Below are 20056 nucleotides of genomic sequence, written 5' to 3'. Positions count from 1 at the left end.
CTGGAACCGGACTGGTCCTGCAGACGAGAGCGCTAGACATCGAGCTAAAAGCACAAGCTGTCAAACTCAATGTCTGGTGAAAACTTTTAAGGTGTTAGAGTGAGGTTACTAAACAGCTGCGTGGATTTTGGTCCATAACAGGTGTTTAACTGTACAGAACATTTTATTTTATCATTCTCTTTGGTCAAAAACACCAACATGTTGTCCATCACTGTCAAAAAATGAGCCTAGCAGATTCAAACACTGCAGGATATGTTTTCTTAAACCCAACTTGAATAAAGCAAAGAGTGCAAATGATTCAGCATATAGCGCTGCAATTAACAATTCATCACCTGTGAAAGTGTTGAATGAGCACCTGAATAGGCAGTGATTGAACGCCTGACAGGCAGGCACATGTGGTTAAAAGCAGAAGCATCCTGGAATCACTCAGGATGTTAGCAGGGTTTCTTCCTCAAGTGGTTAACATGTAGCGGAGGAACATAAGCTCACACGGGGGAGCAATATCTGCCTGCAAAAAGCACGCTCATGGACGGGTTATGGCGGATGAAGAATAGGAAGGGGTGGTCAGCGATGAATTCAGGTGTTCGCAAGGCACAGCGTAACATCATGACGGCGGCGGTGGCGGCAGCAGCCTCGGTTCCTTCCTCATTCACCTCCACAAAGGCCTTGTGGATCACCTCTGACAAGAACAGGTCGTTGGCAGGAGACATGCCTGCGAACGCACAGCAAGTATCAAACAAGACATTAGAAAGCAAAAGACATGACACAAAATCGAACATAAACAAGGAGTACCGCTTGTGCAGCGAGAAGAGATGTATCCACAAAAATGAAATAAGTTTGAATTAATAATTAACAGAAAATACAATAGGATTATTCATTAATTTTTATTGTATTTACTGAATTAAGTCAAAATTTGTCAAAAATTTATAATTCATATTTAATCTATTCATTTATCAGAGGGGCAACAGGATGGACCAGGGGTTACTGCATGTGCCTCACGATACGAGGGTCCTGAGTATTCTGGGACGGACAGGCTTCGCGGTGTCTTGGCTGGGTGAGCAGTCTCCTTGGACGGATCATCGCTCATCCATGTGGACTGGACACTGGCAGAGAGTGGAGTCGGCTGTCTTGGTTGGTTTGTTGGGTCTGCTCCTGTCTCTGGCCATGCTCCCTCTACCCCAGTGGACGATGGCGTGGAACACCGCAGAGGCCACCACAGTGGATATGTTTCTTTTACTTTTTATTCATAGCTGTATATAGAAGTGTCTGGATGTATCTTCTGCTTTAATGTCTTTAATGTCCTCTTTGTTCTTTGATGTTTGATGTTTCCCTCGTACACACATGTAAGAAGGATGTGTAATATGGCTATGAGATGGGTTTTTTTTCCCTTGGCCTCAGTCTGCACCCCCTCTCCGGGGCCCAGGCTAAGACCGATTTTTTAAATTTTATTTTAATCTTCTATTTTTTCCCCCCCAATCCCCCTTGTTTACCTGTATCTCATCTTTTTTGTAAGGGGCGCTGGAAGCCGGCAGACCCGTCAGCGATCCTGTTCTGTCTCCCTGTAATGTTTGTTTGATCTTGAATGGGATTGTGCTGAAAATTGTAATTTTCCTGAAAGAACTCTCCTGACGGAATAAATAAATCTAATCTAATCTATTCCTGGGTTAAATCCTGGGCTCGGGATCTTTCTGTATGGAGTTTGCATGTTCTCCCCGTGACTGTGTGGGTTCCCTTTGGGTACTCCGGCTTCCTCCCACCGAGAGAGCTGTGAGGTAAAACTACTAACGAGTATATTCTTCTTTCCATCTCAGTCCTGTGGAAGTGTTCTTACTAAAGCACACCAGTAGGCCCATTGGACTTTTTTATGAAACTCGTCTCCCAAAACTGTGACTTGACTCACTTAGAAGGAACCATGAAAGAAGTTTTGTTGTGGCAAAAAAAAGCGATACCGAGAAGAGCATATTGCTATTTGTATCGTAAGGTTAAATATTGTGATATTTTTCAATACATTGTAACACTTCTAATATAAATACCAATATTAACGACTTATTAACACGAACAATAAAACACAGATATTTTTCATTGTCAGAAGACAATGAAAAATTAGAGACCTCATCAGGCAAGTATCAATTTGATAATGGTCCTACCACACTCAATGTTTACATTGAGGCATGAAACTGCCCACTCCTACCTGGTACAGTGTACTACTACAAGTTTACATCTCTTATAGCTCACCATTGCCAAAACATTTTCCTCTAATTTTGGATCAACATTTGCATTCAAATTGAGTGTTGTAATTTCATGACCTCCAATAACACTCGGGTACAGTCGTCAACATCACACTTGGTGTCTAATCAAAGGAGCGGTTTGCAACATTTACGTCGATGTCTAGAGGGCTCTAACTTTCCAATGTTATATCCCGCCCTCTTACGGCTTCATAATTTTGTACGTACGTAATGCACAAACAATCATTAGCTCGGGGTGTTGTTAGCTAGTAATAATAGTAATAGACAGGGTGACTGACCGCTGTAAACATCAATCAGTAAAGGCAGTAAAAACATTTTTACACAAACTTAGCAATTGTGAAAAATAGTTTTAAAACCAATACGTGTCTCACAATACAAAGGTCCTGAGTAGTCCTGAGTTCAATCCCGTGCTAGCCTAATAGGGTGCAACATCCATCTATCCATTTTCTACCGCGTATTCCCCTTTTGGGGTGCAACAAACATATTACAATATTTTCTGCATTTTGCAGGATTTTGAATGTTGTTGCTTTATTTTGAACTAAATTGCTACATTTAAGTTTTTATCCCTATGTATTTAGACTGCACCTACAAATGATCAATACAATTGATTTTTGTTTTGATTGATTTTTTGGGGGGATTTTTTTCTACTTAATAGTTCTACCTGAGAGCAATGAGATGTTTGAAAACTTTGACCCTGGAACAGACCATTGTTAGTTCCATTCTTTCCTCTGGGATGAATTGTAGGCAAGTATGATATAATAATGATCAATCCGGCACATACTGTATCCTACCAGAAAAATCACTGTTCGACATGTTGAAGGCATCTGACATCCCCATGCTGAGCAAGACATTCTTCATGTTGTACTTCTCCTCCATTTTAAATCGTGGGAGGCCCACCTGGACCTCAACTTCATCCATCATCTCTGCACGAGTCCACTCCACAAAGTTCTCATATGTCAGTAGCTTCTCTATCTGTGGCAGACACACAGTCCAAAGTTATTGTGGGTTGTGTTGCGTGTTCATAATGCATGTCCTATACCTTCTCCAGACCAGTGGAGTCGTCCTCCATATGCATGGGGAGAAAGATGAGCATGCTGAGATCCTTTCCTTTGTAAGGCAGCTCCAAGATCTGTCCAACAGAAGCAGATTTTTTTTTACCACGTTTGATGCAGTCATAAAAAGACAGCATGTCGTTTCTTCACAGTCACAAAAAAAGACTACTACATCTTCTTCCTGTCCTTACCTGACAGCCGGCTTCAGGGATGTAAGTCAAAGGAAATTTTGATTTTTGGTGCATCATCTTCACTGGTTTGGTTGCATTCTAAGAACAACAATAGAGCTCATCACACGATGAATGAATTAAACATTAAACATAATCCTCACATTATCAAATTAAGACAAACAATATTTCCCTTGTTATAATGCTGCAAACAACACAATTTCCCATAACTCCAATTCCTTTGTAAGAAGTTTAGAAGTTTTACTTTTAACAGCAGAATATTACATTTACAATATTACATCAGGTCACGCGTGGGTTTCATCCAACAAGAAATGATCTAATGAATCAAATTGATAGTTCAGGCATCAGCAACTTGCACTCAATAAGTATATTTGTCTAAAGGACTGACAAAATGTTGCTTTTTAAAATATTTGTATTATTTCCTACGGTCTGTGAGGCCATGAATGTGTCTTGATGACCCCTGGTTATTACAAACCCCGTTTCCATATGAGTTGGGAAATTGTGTTGGATGTAAATGTAAACGGAATACAATGATTTGCAAATCATTTTCAACCCATATTCAGTTGAATATGCTACAAAGACAACATATCTGAAGTTCAAACTGATAAACATTTTTTTTGTGCAAATAATCATTAACTTTAGAATTTGATGCCAGCAACACGTGACAAAGAAGTTGGGAAAGGTGGCAATAAATACTGATAAAGTTGAGGACTGCTCATCAAACACCTATTTGGAACATCCCACAGGTGTGCAGGCTAATTGGGAACCGGTGGGTGCCATGATTGGGTATAAAAACAGCTTCCCAAAAAATGCTCAATCTTTCCCAAGAAGGGATGGAGCGAGGTACACCCCTTTGTCCACAACTGCATGAGCAAATTTTCAAACAGTTTAAGAACAACGTTTCTCAAAGTGTAATTGCAAGAAATTTAGGGATGTCAACATCTACGGTCCATAATATCATCAAAAGGTTCAGAGAATCTGGAAAAATAACTCCACGCAAGCGGCATGGCCGGAAACCAAGATTGAATGACTATGACCTTCGATCCCTCAGACGGCACTGTATAAAAAAAGCGACATCAATCTCGAAAGGATATCACCACATGGGCTAAGGAACACTTCAGAAAACCACTGTCACTAAATACAGTTTGTCACTACATAAATGGGCTGTACTTGTATAGCGCTCTTCTACCTTCAAGGTACTCAAAGCGCTTTGACACTACTTCCACATTTACCCATTCACACACACATTCACACACTGATGGAGGGAGCTGCCATGCAAGGCGCCAACCAGCACCCATCAGGAGCAAGGGTGAAGTGTCTTGCTCAGGACACAACGGACGTGACGAGGTTGGTACTAGGTGGGATTTGAACCAGAGACCCTCGGGTTGCGCACGGCCACTCTCCCACTGCGCCACGCCGTCCCAATCTGCAAGTGCAAGTTAAAGCTCCACTATGCAAAACGAAAGCCATATATCAACAGCATCCAGAAACGCCGCCGGTTTCTCTGGGCCCGAGATCATTTAAGATGGACTGATGCAAAGTGGAAAAGTGTTCTGTGGTCGGACGAGTCCACATTTCAAATTGTTTTTGGAAATATTTGACATTGTGTCATCCGGACTAAAGGGGAAGTGAACCATCCAGACTGTTATTGACCAAAAGTTCAAAAGCCAGCATCTGTTATGGTATGGGGGTGCATTAGTGCCCAAGGCATGGGTAACTTACACATCTGTGAAGGCATCATTAATGCTGAAAGGTACATACAGGTTTTGGAACAACATATGCTGCCATCTAAGCGCCCTCTTTTTCATGGACGCCCCTGATTATTTCAGCAAGACAATGTCAAGCCACATTCAGCACGTGTTACGTGGCTGTGTATAAAAAGAGTGCGGGTACTTTCCTGCCCCACCTGCAGTCCAGACCTGTCCCTCATCGAAAATGTGTGGCGCATTATGAAGCGTAAAATACGACACCGGAGACCTTGGACTGTTGAATTACTGAAGCTCTACATAACACAAGAATGGGAAAGAATTCCACTTTCAAAGCTTCAACAATTAGTTTCCTCAGTTCCCAAACGTTTATTGAGTGTTGTTAAAAGAAAAGGTGATGTAACACCGTGGTGAACATGCCCTTTCCCAACTACTTTGGCACATGCTGCAGCCATGAAATTCCAAGTTAAGTATTATTTGCAAAAAAAAAAAAAAAAAAAAAAATGAGTTTGAACATCAAATATCTTGTCTTTGTTGTGCATTCAATTGAATATGGGTTGAAAATGATTTGCAAATCATTGTATTCTGTTTATATTTACATCTAACACAATTTCCCAACTCATATGGAAACGGGGTTTGTAGATGAGCATGAGGAAAGCAAGCAATAAAAAAAAGAAACAAAAACTGTTATCCCTACCCTAACCCTGTGTGTGACAATTTTAACCCAAAACAAGAGAAATGTTGGAAAAAAAATAATAGTTAAATTCTGCACGGAAATATCCTTTTGTCCGTCAAATTAAAAAAAGATCATCACTCTTAAAAGTTTATCATTGGTGTTATATTTTGATTGTGAAGGTTGCTGACCCTGTATCAAAATAAAAAGTAGGACTGGGCAATATGGCAAAGAAAAAAAAAAAAGATCACTATTAATTATTTCATATCATTCGATCTTGATTAATATCACAATTTTTTTTAAATCAAAGTCGAATTGTCCTGTGCAGGTTTAGACCGAGTACCGTTGCATCCCTACTGTTTACTACTGTAGTATCTTGCAACATATATTTCTGCCATGCTTGATTCAGGTAATACTGTATATGCCAACAGTTAGGCCTGGGCTATATATAGGATTTATCAATATATTCAAGTTTTTTATTTGCAGACGATTTATATAATTAAAAAATTGTTTTTTTTTCACTCTTCGCCCCCCAGGAGCTTCCGTAGCTTACGCCGTCCCTTTACTTCCTTAGCTAACGGCACGCATAACACAGCATGGCCTATGCTAACGCTAATGAGAGGGCGACGTTTGTTCCACAAAAAAGAAAAGTGTTGTCAGTACATTGATTTGCGGCAACAGGTATGGAACAAGTAACTGCACGCTGCTAAGTGTATTTCAATCAGGCAACAGCAAATCAAACTTATTTCAGCTTCTGAAACTGAAGCTTCCAGTCGAGTGAAGGAAATAAAATTCTTTACCAGGCAAACAAGACAGCAACAAACAAACTATAGGCTAAAAACCACCTTACTATTGTGCAATCTTTTACACCAGGTATGTATGATGATGCCATGTATGATGAGAAAGAAGCACAATGCGCAGAGCGATCACTGAAGCAGTTGCTCGGCCCATCACCAAGATGTGTAAATGGAAAAGGCCGTGTTTACTTTGTCTACTTTCTAAAAAGAATTACAGTCAATATATACAATGTATAATACTACATTTTAATTTACAGAAATATGAAGTTAATACTATAGAAGTTCGTACTTTAATGATCTCGAATTTGGAGATGGTTTATTTTGCATGCAATGTGCAATTACAATTACTTTTGTGAATTAAAGTATTCTATTCAAGCAGAAGTATTGCTTCACAAGGGAAACTCTTAATTTAGTTCTTGTAAAATTATTCCATAAAAGTAAAATGTATATCTGATCTAAAAAGAACATCATTATACAAATTGGAATTTTTCCAAAAGTAAGTTGCAGTATATGCAGTATGATTTCAAACTACTCGTTGTTGATTATATAAAAGACAAACTTGTTTTTTACTTATATTTGAAGTGAAGTTAATATTTTATAGTGCTTTTCTCTAGTGACTCAAAGCGCTTTACATAGTGAAACCCCAATATCTACAAACCCCGTTTCCATATGAGTTGGGAAATTGTGTTAGATGTAAATATAAACGGAATACAATGATTTGCAAATACTTTTCAAACCATATTCAGTTGAATGCCCTACAAAGACAAGCTATTTGATGTTCAAACTCATAAAATTAGAATTTCTTGGCTGCAACACCTGCCAAAGTAGTTGGGGAAGGGCATGTTCACTACTGTGTTACATCACCTTTTCTTTTAAAAACACTCAATAAACGTTTTGGGAACTGAGGAAACTAATTGTTGAAGCTTTAAAAGTGTAATTCTTTCTCATTCTTGTTTTATGTAGAGCTTCAATCGTTCAACAGTCCGGGGCCTCTGCTGTCGTATTTTACGCTTCATAATGCGCCACACATTTTTGATGGAAAACAGGTCTGGACTACAGGCGGGCCAGGAAAGTGCCCGCACACTTTTACTACGAAAACACGCTGTTGTAACACGTGGCTTGGCATTGTCTTGCTGAAATAAGCAGGTGCATCCATGATAATGTTGCTTGGATGACAACATGTGTTGCTTCAAAACCTGTATGGACCATTCAGCATTAATGGTGCCTTCACAGATGTGTAAGTTACCCATGCCTTGGGCACTAATGCACCCCATACCATCACAGATGCTGGCTTTTGAACTTTGCGCCTATAACAATCCGGATGGTTATTTTCCTCTTTGTTCCGGAGGACACCACGTCCACAGTTTCCAAATATAATCTGAAATGTGGACTCGTCAGACAACAGAACACTTTTCCACTTTGCATCAGTCCATTTTAGATGAGCTCGGGCCCAGCGAAGCCAGCGGCGTTCCTTGGTGTTGTTAATAAATGGGTTTTGCTTTGCATAGCAGAGTTTTAACTTGCACTTACAGATGTAGCAACCAACTGTAGTTACTGACAGCGGTTTTATGAAGTGTTCCTGAGTGCATGTGGAGATATCCTGACACACTGATGTCGGTTTTTGATGCAGTACCGCCTGAGGGATCAAAGGTCCTTAATATCATCGCTTACGTGCAGTGATTTCTCCAGATTCTCTGAACCTTTTGATTTTACGGACCATAGATGGTAAAATCCCTAAATTCCTTGCAATAGCTCGTTGAGAAATGTTGTTCTAAAACTCTTCGACAATTTGCTTACAAATTGGTGACCCTCGCCCCATTCTTGTTTCTGAATTACTTAGCATTTCATGGAAGCTGATTTTATACCCAATCATGGCACCCTCCTGTTCCCAATTAGCCTGCACACTTGTAGGATGTTCCAAATAAGTGTTTGACGAGTATTTCTCAACTTTATCAGTATTTATTGCCACATTTCCCAACTTCTTTGTCACGTGTTGCTGGCATCAAATTCTAAAGTTAATGATTTGCAAAAAAAAAAAGTTTATCAGTTTGAACATCAAATATGTTGTCTTTGTAGCATATTCAACTGAATATGGGTTGAAAACGATTTACAAATCATAGTATCCCGTTTATATTTACATCTAACACAATTTCCCAACTCATATGGAAACGGGGTTTGTAAGTTACATTCAAACCAGTGCGGGTGGCACTGGGAGCAAGTGGGTAAAGTATCTTGCCAAGGACACAACAGGAGTGACTAGGATGGCGGAAGCGGGCATCAAACCTGCAACCCCCAGGTTGCTGGAACGGCCGCTCTACTAACCGAGCCACGCCGCCCCTAATATATTATATTTGTTATTTGTCTTCAATGGTTTGTTGAAAAAGTAGGAGGTAAAAAAACAGAAAAAAATCGTAAATCCAATTTTTGGTGAAAATTATTGGGGATTTTATTTTTAGGCTATATTGCCCTACCAACAGCTGACAACTGTCATTTTGTCAACAGCTATGATTATTTTCACTAGAGGTGCAACGGTACAGTAACCCACGCTACGGTCCGTACCTTGGTTGTAGGGCCATGGTTTCACTTCTTTTACAATACGTTTTGAGGGAGAACAACTTCTTTAGCTCTCAAAGTTCCTGTGTTATTTTGCTTGTCATCACAAACTCCATTCTGCAGTAGACAAGTGATGTACTGAATATTATTCCAGTCTTATTTTAAGTTAACATTAAATCAACAACACTTTCAAATTGCAAATTGGTATTTTTATTCTTACTTGTACACATCAGTGCTTCTCACCAGTACTTTGGCAAATGACAAGTCAACTCAACAAGTGGTGACTCAGATTTTGGCGTTTACTAAATGTCAAATTACGTATCATATTAAAAAAAAGTACATTATAGTGCAGTTTGAATTTGAGGTACTGTAAAATAATGTGTAACAGCACATAAAACACATTTAATGATTATTTAAGGCACAAAACGTTTTTATCCACAAACTGAAAAATTATTTGAACCAAAAATGTCTGCAGTTTTTTGTAGTACATGTTACAAACCCCTTTTCAATATGAGTCTGGAAATTGTGTTAGATGTAAATATAAACGGAATACAACGATTTGCAAATACTTTTAAACCCTTATTCAATTGAATGCACTACAAAGACAACACATTTGATGTTCAAACTCATAAACTTAATTTTTTTTTTGCAAAAAATAATTAACTTAGAATTACATGGCTGCAACACGTGCCAAAGTAGTTGGGAAAGGGCATGTTCACCACTGTGTTACATCACCTTTTCTTTTAACAACACTCAATAAACGTTTGGGAACTGAAGAAAAGAAGGAAGCTTTGAAAGTGGAATTCTTTCCCTTTCTTGTTTTATGTCGAGCTTCAGTCGTTCAACAGTCCGAGGTCTCCGCTGTCGTATTTTACGCTTTATAATGCGCCACACATTTTTGATGGGAGACAGGTCTGGACTACAGGCGGGCCAGGAAAGTACCCGCAATCTTTTTTTATGAAGCCACGCTGTTGTAACACTTGTCTTGCTGAAATACGCAGGGGTGTCCATGATAACATTGCTTGGATGACAACATATGTTGCTCCAAAACCTGTATGGACCTTTCAGCATTAATGGTGCCTTCAAAGATGTGTAGGTTACCCATGCCTTGGGCACTAATACACCCCCATACCATCACAGATGCTGGCTTTTGAACTTTGCGCCTATAACAATCCGTATGGTTATTTTCCTCTTTGTTCTGGAGGACATCACATCCTCTGTTTCCAAATATAATTTGAAATGTGGACTCGTCAGACCACAGAACACCTTTCCACTTTGCATCAGTCCATCTTGGGTGAACTCGTGCCCAGCCAAGTCGGCGGCGTTTCAGGATATTGTTGATAAATGGGTTTGGCTTTGCATAGTAGAGTTTTAACTTGCACTTACAGATGTAGTGACCAACTGTAGTTACTGACAGTGGTTTTATGAAGTGTTCCTGAGCCCATGTGGTGATATCCTTTACACACTGATGTCGGTTTTTGATGCAGTACCGCCTGAGGGTTCAAAAGTCCATAATATCATCGCTTACATGCAGTGATTTCTCCAGATTCTCTGAACGTTTTGATGATTTTACGGACCGTAGATGGTAAAATCCCTAAATTGCTTGCAATAGCTCGTTGAGAATTTTTGTTCTAAAACTGTTCGACAATTTGCTTACAAAGTGGTGACCCTCACCCCATCCTTGTTTGTGCATTACTTAGCATTTCATGGAAGCTGCATTTATACCTAATCATGGCTCCCAACTGTTCCCAATTAGCCTGCACACCTGTGGGATATTCCATGTAGGTGTTTGATGAGCATTCCTAAACTTTATCAGTATTTATTGCCACCTTTTCCAACTTCTTTGTCACATGTTGCTGGCATCAAATTCTAAAGTTAATGATTATTTGCAAAAAAATAAAAAGTTTATCAGTTTTAACATCAAATATGTTGTCTTTGTAGCATATTCAACTGAATATCTGTTGAAAAGGATTTGCAAATCATTGTACCCCATACTCTCTGAGCACTCCCCACAGGACTTCCCGAGGGACACGGTCGAATGCCTTCTCCAAGTCCACAAAGCACATGTAGACTGGTTGGGCAAACTCCCATGCACCCTCAAGAACCCTGCCGAGAGTATAGAGCTGGTCCACAGCTCCACGACCAGGACGAAAACCACACTGTTCCTCCTGAATCCGAGGTTCGACTATCCGACGTAGCCTCCTCTCCAGTACACCTGAATAAACCTTACCGGGAAGGCTGAGGAGTGTGATCCCACGATAGTTGGAACACACCCTCCGGTCCCCCTTCTTAAAGAGAGGAACCACCACCCCGGTCTGCCAATCCAGAGGCACCGCCCCCGATGTCCACGCGATGCTGCAAAGTCTTGTCAACCAAGACAGCCCCACAGCATCCAGAGCCTTAAGGAACTCCGGGCGGATCTCGTCCACCCCCGGAGCCTTGCCACCGAGGAGCTTTTTAACTACCTCAGCCCCAGAAATAGGAGAGGAGTCCACCACAGATTCCCCAGGCACTGCTTCCTCATAGGAAGACGTGTTGGTGGGATTGAGGAGGTCTTCGAAGTATTCCTTCCACCTATCCACAACATCCGCAGTCGAGGTCAGCAGAACACCATCCGCACCATACACGGTGTTGATAGGGGGTATCGGACTGTCTTATTGTGGCGGTCCGTTCCCTGTACGATCAGTGCCAGAGCTTGGTCCGCATTGCCGGCAGTAAGTCGAACACATTTCCAGTGAGGGTTGGACTCCGCCAAGGCTGTCCTTTGTCACCGAGTCTGTTCATAACTTTTATGGACAGAATTTCTAGGCGCAGTCAAGGCGTTGAAGGGTTCCGGTTTGGTAACCGCAGGATTAGGTCTCTGCTTTTTGCAGATGATGTGGTCCTGATGGCTTCATCTGACCGGGATCTTCAGCTCTCGCTGGATCGGTTCGCAGCCGAGTGTGAAGCGACCGGAATGAGAATCAGCACCTCCAAGTCCGAGTCCATGGTTCTCGCCCGGAAAAGGGTGGAGTGTCATCTCCGGGTTGGGGAGGAGACCCTGCCCCAAGTGGAGGAGTTCAAGTACCTAGGAGTCTTGTTCACGAGTGGGGGAAGAGTGGATCGTGAGATCGACAGGCGGATCGGTGCGGCGTCTTCAGTAATGCGGACGTTGTACCGATCCGTTGTGGTGAAGAAGGAGCTGAGCCGGAAGGCAAAGCTCTCAATTTACCGGTCGATCTACGTTCCCATCCTCACCTATGGTCATGAGCTTTGGGTCATGACCGAAAGGATAAGATCACGGGTACAAGCGGCCGAAATGAGTTTCCTCCGCCGGGTGGCGGGGCTCTCCCTTAGAGATAGGGTGAGAAGCTCTGCCATCCGGGAGGAACTCAAAGTAAAGCCGCTGCTCCTTCACATCGAGAGGAGCCAGATGAGGTGGTTCGGGCATCTAGTCAGGATGCCACCCGAACGCCTCCCTAGGGAGGTGTTTAGGGCACGTCTAACCGGTAGGAGGCCACGGGGAAGACCCAGGACACGTTGGGAAGACTATGTCTCCCGGCTGGCCTGGGAACGCCTCGGGATCCCCCGGGAAGAGCTAGACGAAGTGGCTGGGGAGAGGGAAGTCTGGGTTTCCCTGCTTAGGCTGTTGCCCCCGCGACCCGACCTCGGATAAGCGGAAGATGATGGATGGATGGATGATGGATGTATTCCGTTTATGTTTACATCTAACACAATTTCCCAACTCATATGGAAACGGGGTTTGTATATAAGAGGAGTTCAATCAGAGCAAACAAACCAAAAGACTGAGTCAAAAATATTTAGATACAAAAATGTACTTTTCTTCCTGATTAATTTGAGAGTGTTTATTCTACCAGTCAGCGACAACTCAGAAATTCAGTCTAAAAGGCATTCTGTGATTGCCTGCGATTCCGCATTAAGGGCAGGATTACCGCATGCACCACAACATGAGCTGCAGCAGACAGTGAGATTAAAGTCTGTCACTGAAGTTTCTGCTTCTTCTAAATGTTGTGTTTCAACTTCTATGATATTGTTGGCCATATTGCTTAATTTTTTTCTTCTGGCCTGCACTCACAGTCGTGTAAGGGCAAAGAGGCACAACACTCATTGAACATTAGTAATGTCGTGACAAGCCTGACTTTCTTGACGAAGTACAGAAACGGTGGCACACACACGAACACAAACACATTTACACAAACACACGAACATGTACACAAATACACAGAGGGTCCAGGTCATTAATGGGGGACTGCTCCGTGCCGGGTTATCTCGAGCATTATTGCATTCTTACTCTTTACTACTGTGGTATCTTCTAACAGACATTCCTGCCATGTTTGACTGAAGAAATATGCTATCAGCTGGTCACCGTGATTGAACTGAAATCAATCGCGATCATCGATCACGATCATATAATCGTCCAGCGCAATTGAAAATAACTGCAACATTTTGATTAAATACAACACAAAAGATAAAATACGAATGTGTGCTAAAACAAAAGTGATCACTATTTATTTACTGAAAAATCAACAGTGCACCTTATAACCTGGTGCACCTAATGTTTGTATAATTCTGGTTGTACTTACTGACCTCAAACCAATTTTATGTGGTACAGGGTGTAATGATAAGTGTGACCAGTAAATGGCAGTCACACATAAGAGACGTGTTTTCAAACATACGAGTGTTACTATCATGGTGTTTGTATAACGACCCCAAAATGGCAGCTCTTAGGAGACATTATCTGGCGTTTTGTTTTGCCCTAACATGCACAACCAACATTTCTTACCTATTGGTACCTGCTATTGCGAATTTGGGATCTGCTTAAGTCCAGAAAATTTGAAATCAAACCGGGAGGCAAGGCAGAGATATTTATGAAACAATCTTGCCTTCCATACCATTACATCACCGGATTGACCATTTATGGCATAAATGTATCCAAAGTGCCTTGTGCACTTCCGCTCTTGTAGTCTGCACTGTAGTCAATTAGATAATTTTCCTCTAACCTCTTGTTGTGGGGCATTCCTCCTCCACTGTTGCCATTTCTATTATAAAGTAGCATATAGTTTGAACTTATATTTGTTAGTAAACTGTAAATGGAAGCGCTAGCAAACTACATTAAATATGACGGGGAGAGGATGCTCTCGGAGTAAAGGCACGTAAATAAGACCACCCTCAAAATGACGCATCCTGAAGAGACAGTCAGAAAGTGGCTTGGAGATAGTCTGTAAAACATAATCTATGCAACATTTTGACTAAAAAAAAAAAAATTACATGTAAGGAAGTGTTTTAAATGTAGAGAAAAAAAATCATTATATGAACCATTTAATGCGCCTTAGGATCCAGCACACTTTTTGTATAAAAATAGGCCCGTTCATCGATAGTGTGCCTTACGGTCCAAACATAAGGTATGTATGACAATTAAGATGGATGATCCAATGTCATTAACACAACGTGTGTGAGCCATAAATAACAATGTGTTGCGCTTTTTCTGTTCCTCTTATTCAAAGCAAAGTGTAGTTCACTCTCATTTTTCCCAAAACTATTATAATTTTCCAGGCTAACGCACAAGCAATATGGACAATTCATCAATACAAAAATGAAGTGTGAACCCACTTGGTGATAAGGTAAACAAATATATATATATATATATATATATGTCTTGATTGGATTATCCAGAGAATAGTGCTCGATACCGTGGTAGAGCGCAATATGTAGGTGTGGGAAAAAAAATCACAAGACTTAGAGATGAAGTAGTCTTGTGATTTTTTTTCCCACACCTACACATACATATATATACACATATATATATATATATATATATATATATATATATACATATATATACACATATATATACACATATATATACACATATATATATATATACACATATATATATACACATATATATATACATATATATATATACATATATACACATATATATATATATATACACATATATATATATATATATATATATATATATATATATATATATATATATATATATATATATATATATATATATATATATATATATTTTAATTGTGAATTAGACTGAATTCATTTAGTTCATGTTGTGTTTTGATGAAATCATTTTTGTTGTTTGGCATTATTGCTTATGGATGGAAGTGTAAGGATGAGCACAAAAAGTACTTTAACAGCAGTGTTACCTTGTTAATCTTAAACTGAGCGTCACGTGTTGAACTCTCTTTAAACTTCTGGTTCCAGTCGCCTTTAAAGTAGATGGCATTGACCAGCACCAGCCTAGTCATGTTGTCCAACACACCTGGGATCAGTATATCCGTAATTTTACCTGGTAAGAAGCAGGAGTGGAAACCATCAACATTGTGTTAACATTGTGTGAACATTGTGTACTAATTGTAAGCAGTCTACCTTGTGTCTCCTTCTCCACCCATTTATTGATGTTGACCCTGGCTGCCTCATGTCCTTTTATAAAGTCCACAGACTCCAACTCCGCTCTGTAGTGCTTTTTAGTTTGTGCTAAGAAATCCTACCACCAGAAAGAACACATCATTTATTAACATCCATAACTAGCACAGGTAGAAATACTAATTCTAACCGCATTAAATACAAATATGTAACTCTACATCAGTGTTTCCCAACAGTTATTGAACCTAGGAACATGCCCTATTTAACATGACAATGATCTCTATGAATATATATTATATTTATAATTTTAATTTTGCACTGGTTGGCCCTGCAATGAGGTGGCGACCTGTCCATGGTGTACCCCACTGTCTACCTGAAGGCAGCTTGGATAGACTCCAGCAACCCCGTGACTCAGAGAGAGACAAGCGGTAGAAAATTGATGGATATTTTGCACTGTTTAATTTATTTTGCTCAAACAAATGTAATAAAAAGTATCATTATAAAATATTTTTATTGATATTAGATTTGTAATATTTGGTGTTGGATATACTTCATCATTTGTAGTATCACACACTTCTAGTGCAAAGCCTTAATTTCTGCTCCAACTCTTGGATCCTTTTATCTTGCACTAATGGGGAGTATCCTGTTAATCACAATAGTGCGGTAATCGTCCTAATTTTTCATGCAAAGCTCTTAAGATTTGAATCTGTCTTGTTGGCGGGAACAAAACATGATTGATAGAACAACACAAACCTCAACAAATGGGTAGGACTGCTCCCCATACAGCCTGTTGGCAACACTTAGGGCATAAAGTGCTTTTGGATTGTTTAGTTTCAGCAGCAATTCGGCAAAGCTGGCATGGATTTCATCATGGCCTTTGGTTTTCAGAACCTGTGCATCAAGAGGACGAGAAGTTACACTGCAAGAAATCGATTCAAGTCGTGCTGACATTAATACGTGAATAATCTGTGCACAGTCTCACACATTCACCTGTAAATAGCATTACATTACACACCATTGTATTCTGTTTACTATTCAATTATAGACTGATAGTGTTTGTTATATTTAGCGAGTTACAATATTTAAAGTAGTATTCAATAGGGATGAGCACTCCAATTTCCTGGATAGACTTTGGGACAAAAAAAAAATATCAGCTAATAAGATAGCAACAGGATGAGAGGGTGTTCTTAATTCCCAGTTTCAATGCCACAGGAGTTGGCACTGCAATTGCATGGTTTTACTCAATTTCCATCCATCCAAATATCGATTTAATAGATACTAAGAGCTGTAATGGTACTGAAATTATAATAGCATGCTCATATCTCCTGCAAGAGGGAACATGCTCAGACGAGAATGGTGTCATTTCATTGTGGTGCAAAAGAATAGCTGTTAAGATGCAAGGAAAAGAGACCGGTCGTTAGGATGGAATTTCCCATGTTAGCATTTCATTAAGTAATATCAATAAAACCTGTGCTTATGTTCTGTAAGATGTTGAAATATTTAACATCTTAGTAAGATATTTACTTTCAAATATGAATGATCAACTATCAAAACAGCACACTCAAATAATAGATTGATTACTACGCCCATCCCTTGTACAAAACAATACAATATATTTGAAAAAAACAACATACTGTATCTTCTTCCAGGGGTGTCCAAAGTAGGCTCAACAGACTCATTTTTATCTATACATTAAATTAAACATCATCGATGAGGATTGGGGCCACATTGAAAAGAGAAAACATATTGAATATTTTATCACACTAACAAAATTATTACTGAATATACAGTATATTCAATAGTTTAGGATAGTTGGACCTGCACCAAATTAGAATGAAGAATGCAGCTGAGATAGGCTCCAGCGACCCCCCGCGTCCCCAAACGGGAAAAGCGGTAGAAAATGGATGAATGAATGGAAAAGTCAAACCTGCATCTTAAAATTTGATGGCACAGAAAATATAGACACCGTTGTTAAATATTGTTAAATTCTAGAAGCATGTGTCATATAATTTTGAGCAGCCGCAACAAGAAAACCATGAAGAGAATAGTTGTGGACATTGTACAATGTCAAGATTTTTAGTAGCAACACTGTGTAACAAATAAAGCTGCTCCCTTTTCGCAATACAGATTTATAACCTTTGTTCCTCCACCTGCCTGCACCCGAGTTAGTTGTTAGTACAAAGCTCCACATGCTTCCAGTGCCTTATTTCTATGTACTGTAAGTTACCACCTTCTGCAGAAACATTGGCAGACTGGACTGGACCTGCTGCTGCATTTGCATATCTTGTGCTTTTGCCTGTTGGGACTTTGCTTCAGTGAGATACAGAACCTGGAGGGTGTGAGTTAATGGAGTTAAAAATCATCAACATGTGTGCAAATCATGGTTGTTCATAATGTAACTAAAAAGATAAACATTGATTTGATTGAACCAAACTTGTGTTATACAGGCGGTCCTCTGTCTGTGTATTAGTAAGTCCCATTTTAATGTACTTAAAGACCTAAGTCTATCATTCTGTACACAGATCACATGAATTACATAAAATACACAGATCATGAAGTACTGATGCAATACAGCAATAAAAAAGGCATAAACTCATGCACTAAGGCTCGATATACTTTTTTTATACGTTAGCACATTTATGTTACACATTTTTTAAAATTTTTGAATCAATGATATTCACTGTTTTATTTTCTTGACTCACTCATTTTCAGAACCAGCTGTGCAGGTGGTTTTAATAGTAATTGATGACCACATCAAGTAGAGTGTCACCAAGCAGATCTCCACTTCTTTGGTTGTTTTTTTATTTGGCAGCTACTTCTTGCTTCATCACAGTGATTAACATTTTAAAATGCACTTCATTTTACCTCAACTGCAAATAACTATTTAGAAAAATTAACTATTCTAAACAAATCTGAACAAGTAATCAATACCAAAAATTACAAACATGGTGCCACATTAAATGTGTTCGGTGTCTGTCAGGTGTAACCAATGATTTGTCTCCAGAGCAGAAGTTCATCAGGGTGCCTTTTGAACATTTCATTACCAAACATACACACACACACCTTGCACTTTACACCTTTCACTGCAGTCAGCAATTTAACCTATGTCCGAATTCCAATTGTTACACCAACTCCTTCAACACACATAGGTTGCAGTTGTGAACACACGTCACAGGCAGGCGAACAATCGCACACACACCCACACACACACTCATGTCTAGCCCTATGACTAATCTGGGTGTGACATTGCTTTAGCAATTGGTTGGTAAAATGAGCCAACATATCTCGAGTTCCACCTACATTCCAACTGAAAAGAATAGTCTGCTGTTTTAAGGGCGGGGCAACTTAGATGGGAAGATCCTACTTGACTTCACAACCATTTCTGTAACAAACAAGTATAATATTCGACAACCATATTTTTTAACATAGATGGTAAACGACCCTTTCTTACATCCATTTGGTAACATAATTCACACTTATTGTACATATATGCATAACAAGTGCAGAAGTGTGAGCATGTATTATGTTTATTGCACGTGTTTATACCCTGCAAGCATGTTGTCTTCTATTGCATGTCGCAAAGCAAGGGAAGTTTGTAGTGTGGGAGGAAAGAGATGATTTGAAAGAGTACCTCTGACATTTGTGAGGCTGTGTTGCCAGAAGCCCCCAGCATCACCATGGCGAGGGCTGAAGAGATGCTGAAAGGGGAGAAGAAGACATTTGCAGTCTTGTCATTGTCGCTCAACCTTCTCAGCAGATCCAAGCAGAAGGACGTGTTAGCTTTGGATAGATTGTCTGCTGACGACGCCATTGTATCTGCAAAAAATAAAACCGGGTTATCAATTCAGATTGTTCTCAAAAATACAACTTGTTTATAGTGTCGGAGAATTGAATGGTTCAAATAAATAAATAACAGGCTGCTAGCAATCACTATATTCATTAAGATTTCGTCCAGGACAAAGTATGTTTATACTTGATACCGCAGTGGAAATGAGACATAACAAAATCGAATTTCTTAACAACAATCATTACAACTATGCTCACACCCTTAAATACGTCGACAAAAAATGATTACTTACTGACAGACGGTCTATTGTGTCCTCTGGTGGTCAAAGAATACTCAGACGGTTGTCAAAAAAAGTGTTTATATATATTTTTTTTCTAACACGCCCCGAAACGTCACCGTAAAATCAGCTTCCGCGTTTGCGATGACGTCATACGGAAACCGACCTAACATGAGTTTAATGCCCGGAAGCGCAGGATTAAAACAAAAAAAGAGTGACTCTAAAATAATAGATTATACATACCGGTAGATTATTGTATATGATTTATTTTTTATTTGGTTTAATCTCATTACATGATTATATGAATAAGTGTTGTCAAATTATGTTGTTATATTTAAGAGGAATATGTATAAACGGTAGAAACTGGATGGATGTTGTCATATG

The 20056-nt window shown here is 39.7% G+C and overlaps 1 protein-coding gene across 3 annotated transcripts; it reads right to left on the bottom strand.

The window, feature by feature from the left end:
• Positions 1-144: 144 nt before the first annotated feature.
• Positions 145-19846, bottom strand: LOC133569636 (leukocyte elastase inhibitor-like). Of its 3 annotated transcripts, XM_061922114.1 has the most exons (11): positions 19688-19846; positions 19240-19424; positions 17839-17937; positions 17243-17293; positions 16362-16499; positions 15612-15729; positions 15389-15531; positions 3490-3567; positions 3286-3375; positions 3038-3218; positions 145-712 (listed from the first exon to the last, which is right to left on the bottom strand). In XM_061922114.1, exons 2-11 carry the CDS (start codon positions 19417-19419, stop codon positions 486-488), a joined length of 1305 nt encoding a protein of 434 aa, XP_061778098.1. In that variant the 5' UTR covers positions 19420-19424; positions 19688-19846; the 3' UTR covers positions 145-485. The 3 variants fall into 3 exon arrangements, with proteins under 3 accessions (XP_061778098.1, XP_061778099.1, XP_061778100.1); XM_061922115.1 differs by lacking the exon at positions 17243-17293; XM_061922116.1 differs by lacking the exons at positions 17243-17293; positions 17839-17937.
• Between the last annotated feature and the right edge of the window lie 210 nt (positions 19847-20056).

This window comes from Nerophis ophidion, linkage group LG15 (genome assembly GCF_033978795.1).
Source record: "Nerophis ophidion isolate RoL-2023_Sa linkage group LG15, RoL_Noph_v1.0, whole genome shotgun sequence".
Classification (NCBI taxonomy): domain Eukaryota; kingdom Metazoa; phylum Chordata; class Actinopteri; order Syngnathiformes; family Syngnathidae; genus Nerophis; species Nerophis ophidion.
Note: the sequence above shows the minus strand (reverse complement) of the source record. Positions and strands in the feature narration are given on the sequence as shown.

Coding starts and splice junctions, on each gene's coding strand:
- LOC133569636 (XM_061922114.1), bottom strand. CDS start 19,419: ATGGCGTCGTCAGCAGACAATCTATCCAAAGCTAACACGTCCTTCTGC. Junction 17,938..19,239: donor CAGCCTCACAAATGTCAGAG/GTACTCTTTCAA, acceptor CACACCCTCCAG/GTTCTGTATCTCACTGAAGC. Junction 3,219..3,285: donor ACTCCACTGGTCTGGAGAAG/GTATAGGACATG, acceptor TGTCTGCCACAG/ATAGAGAAGCTACTGACATA.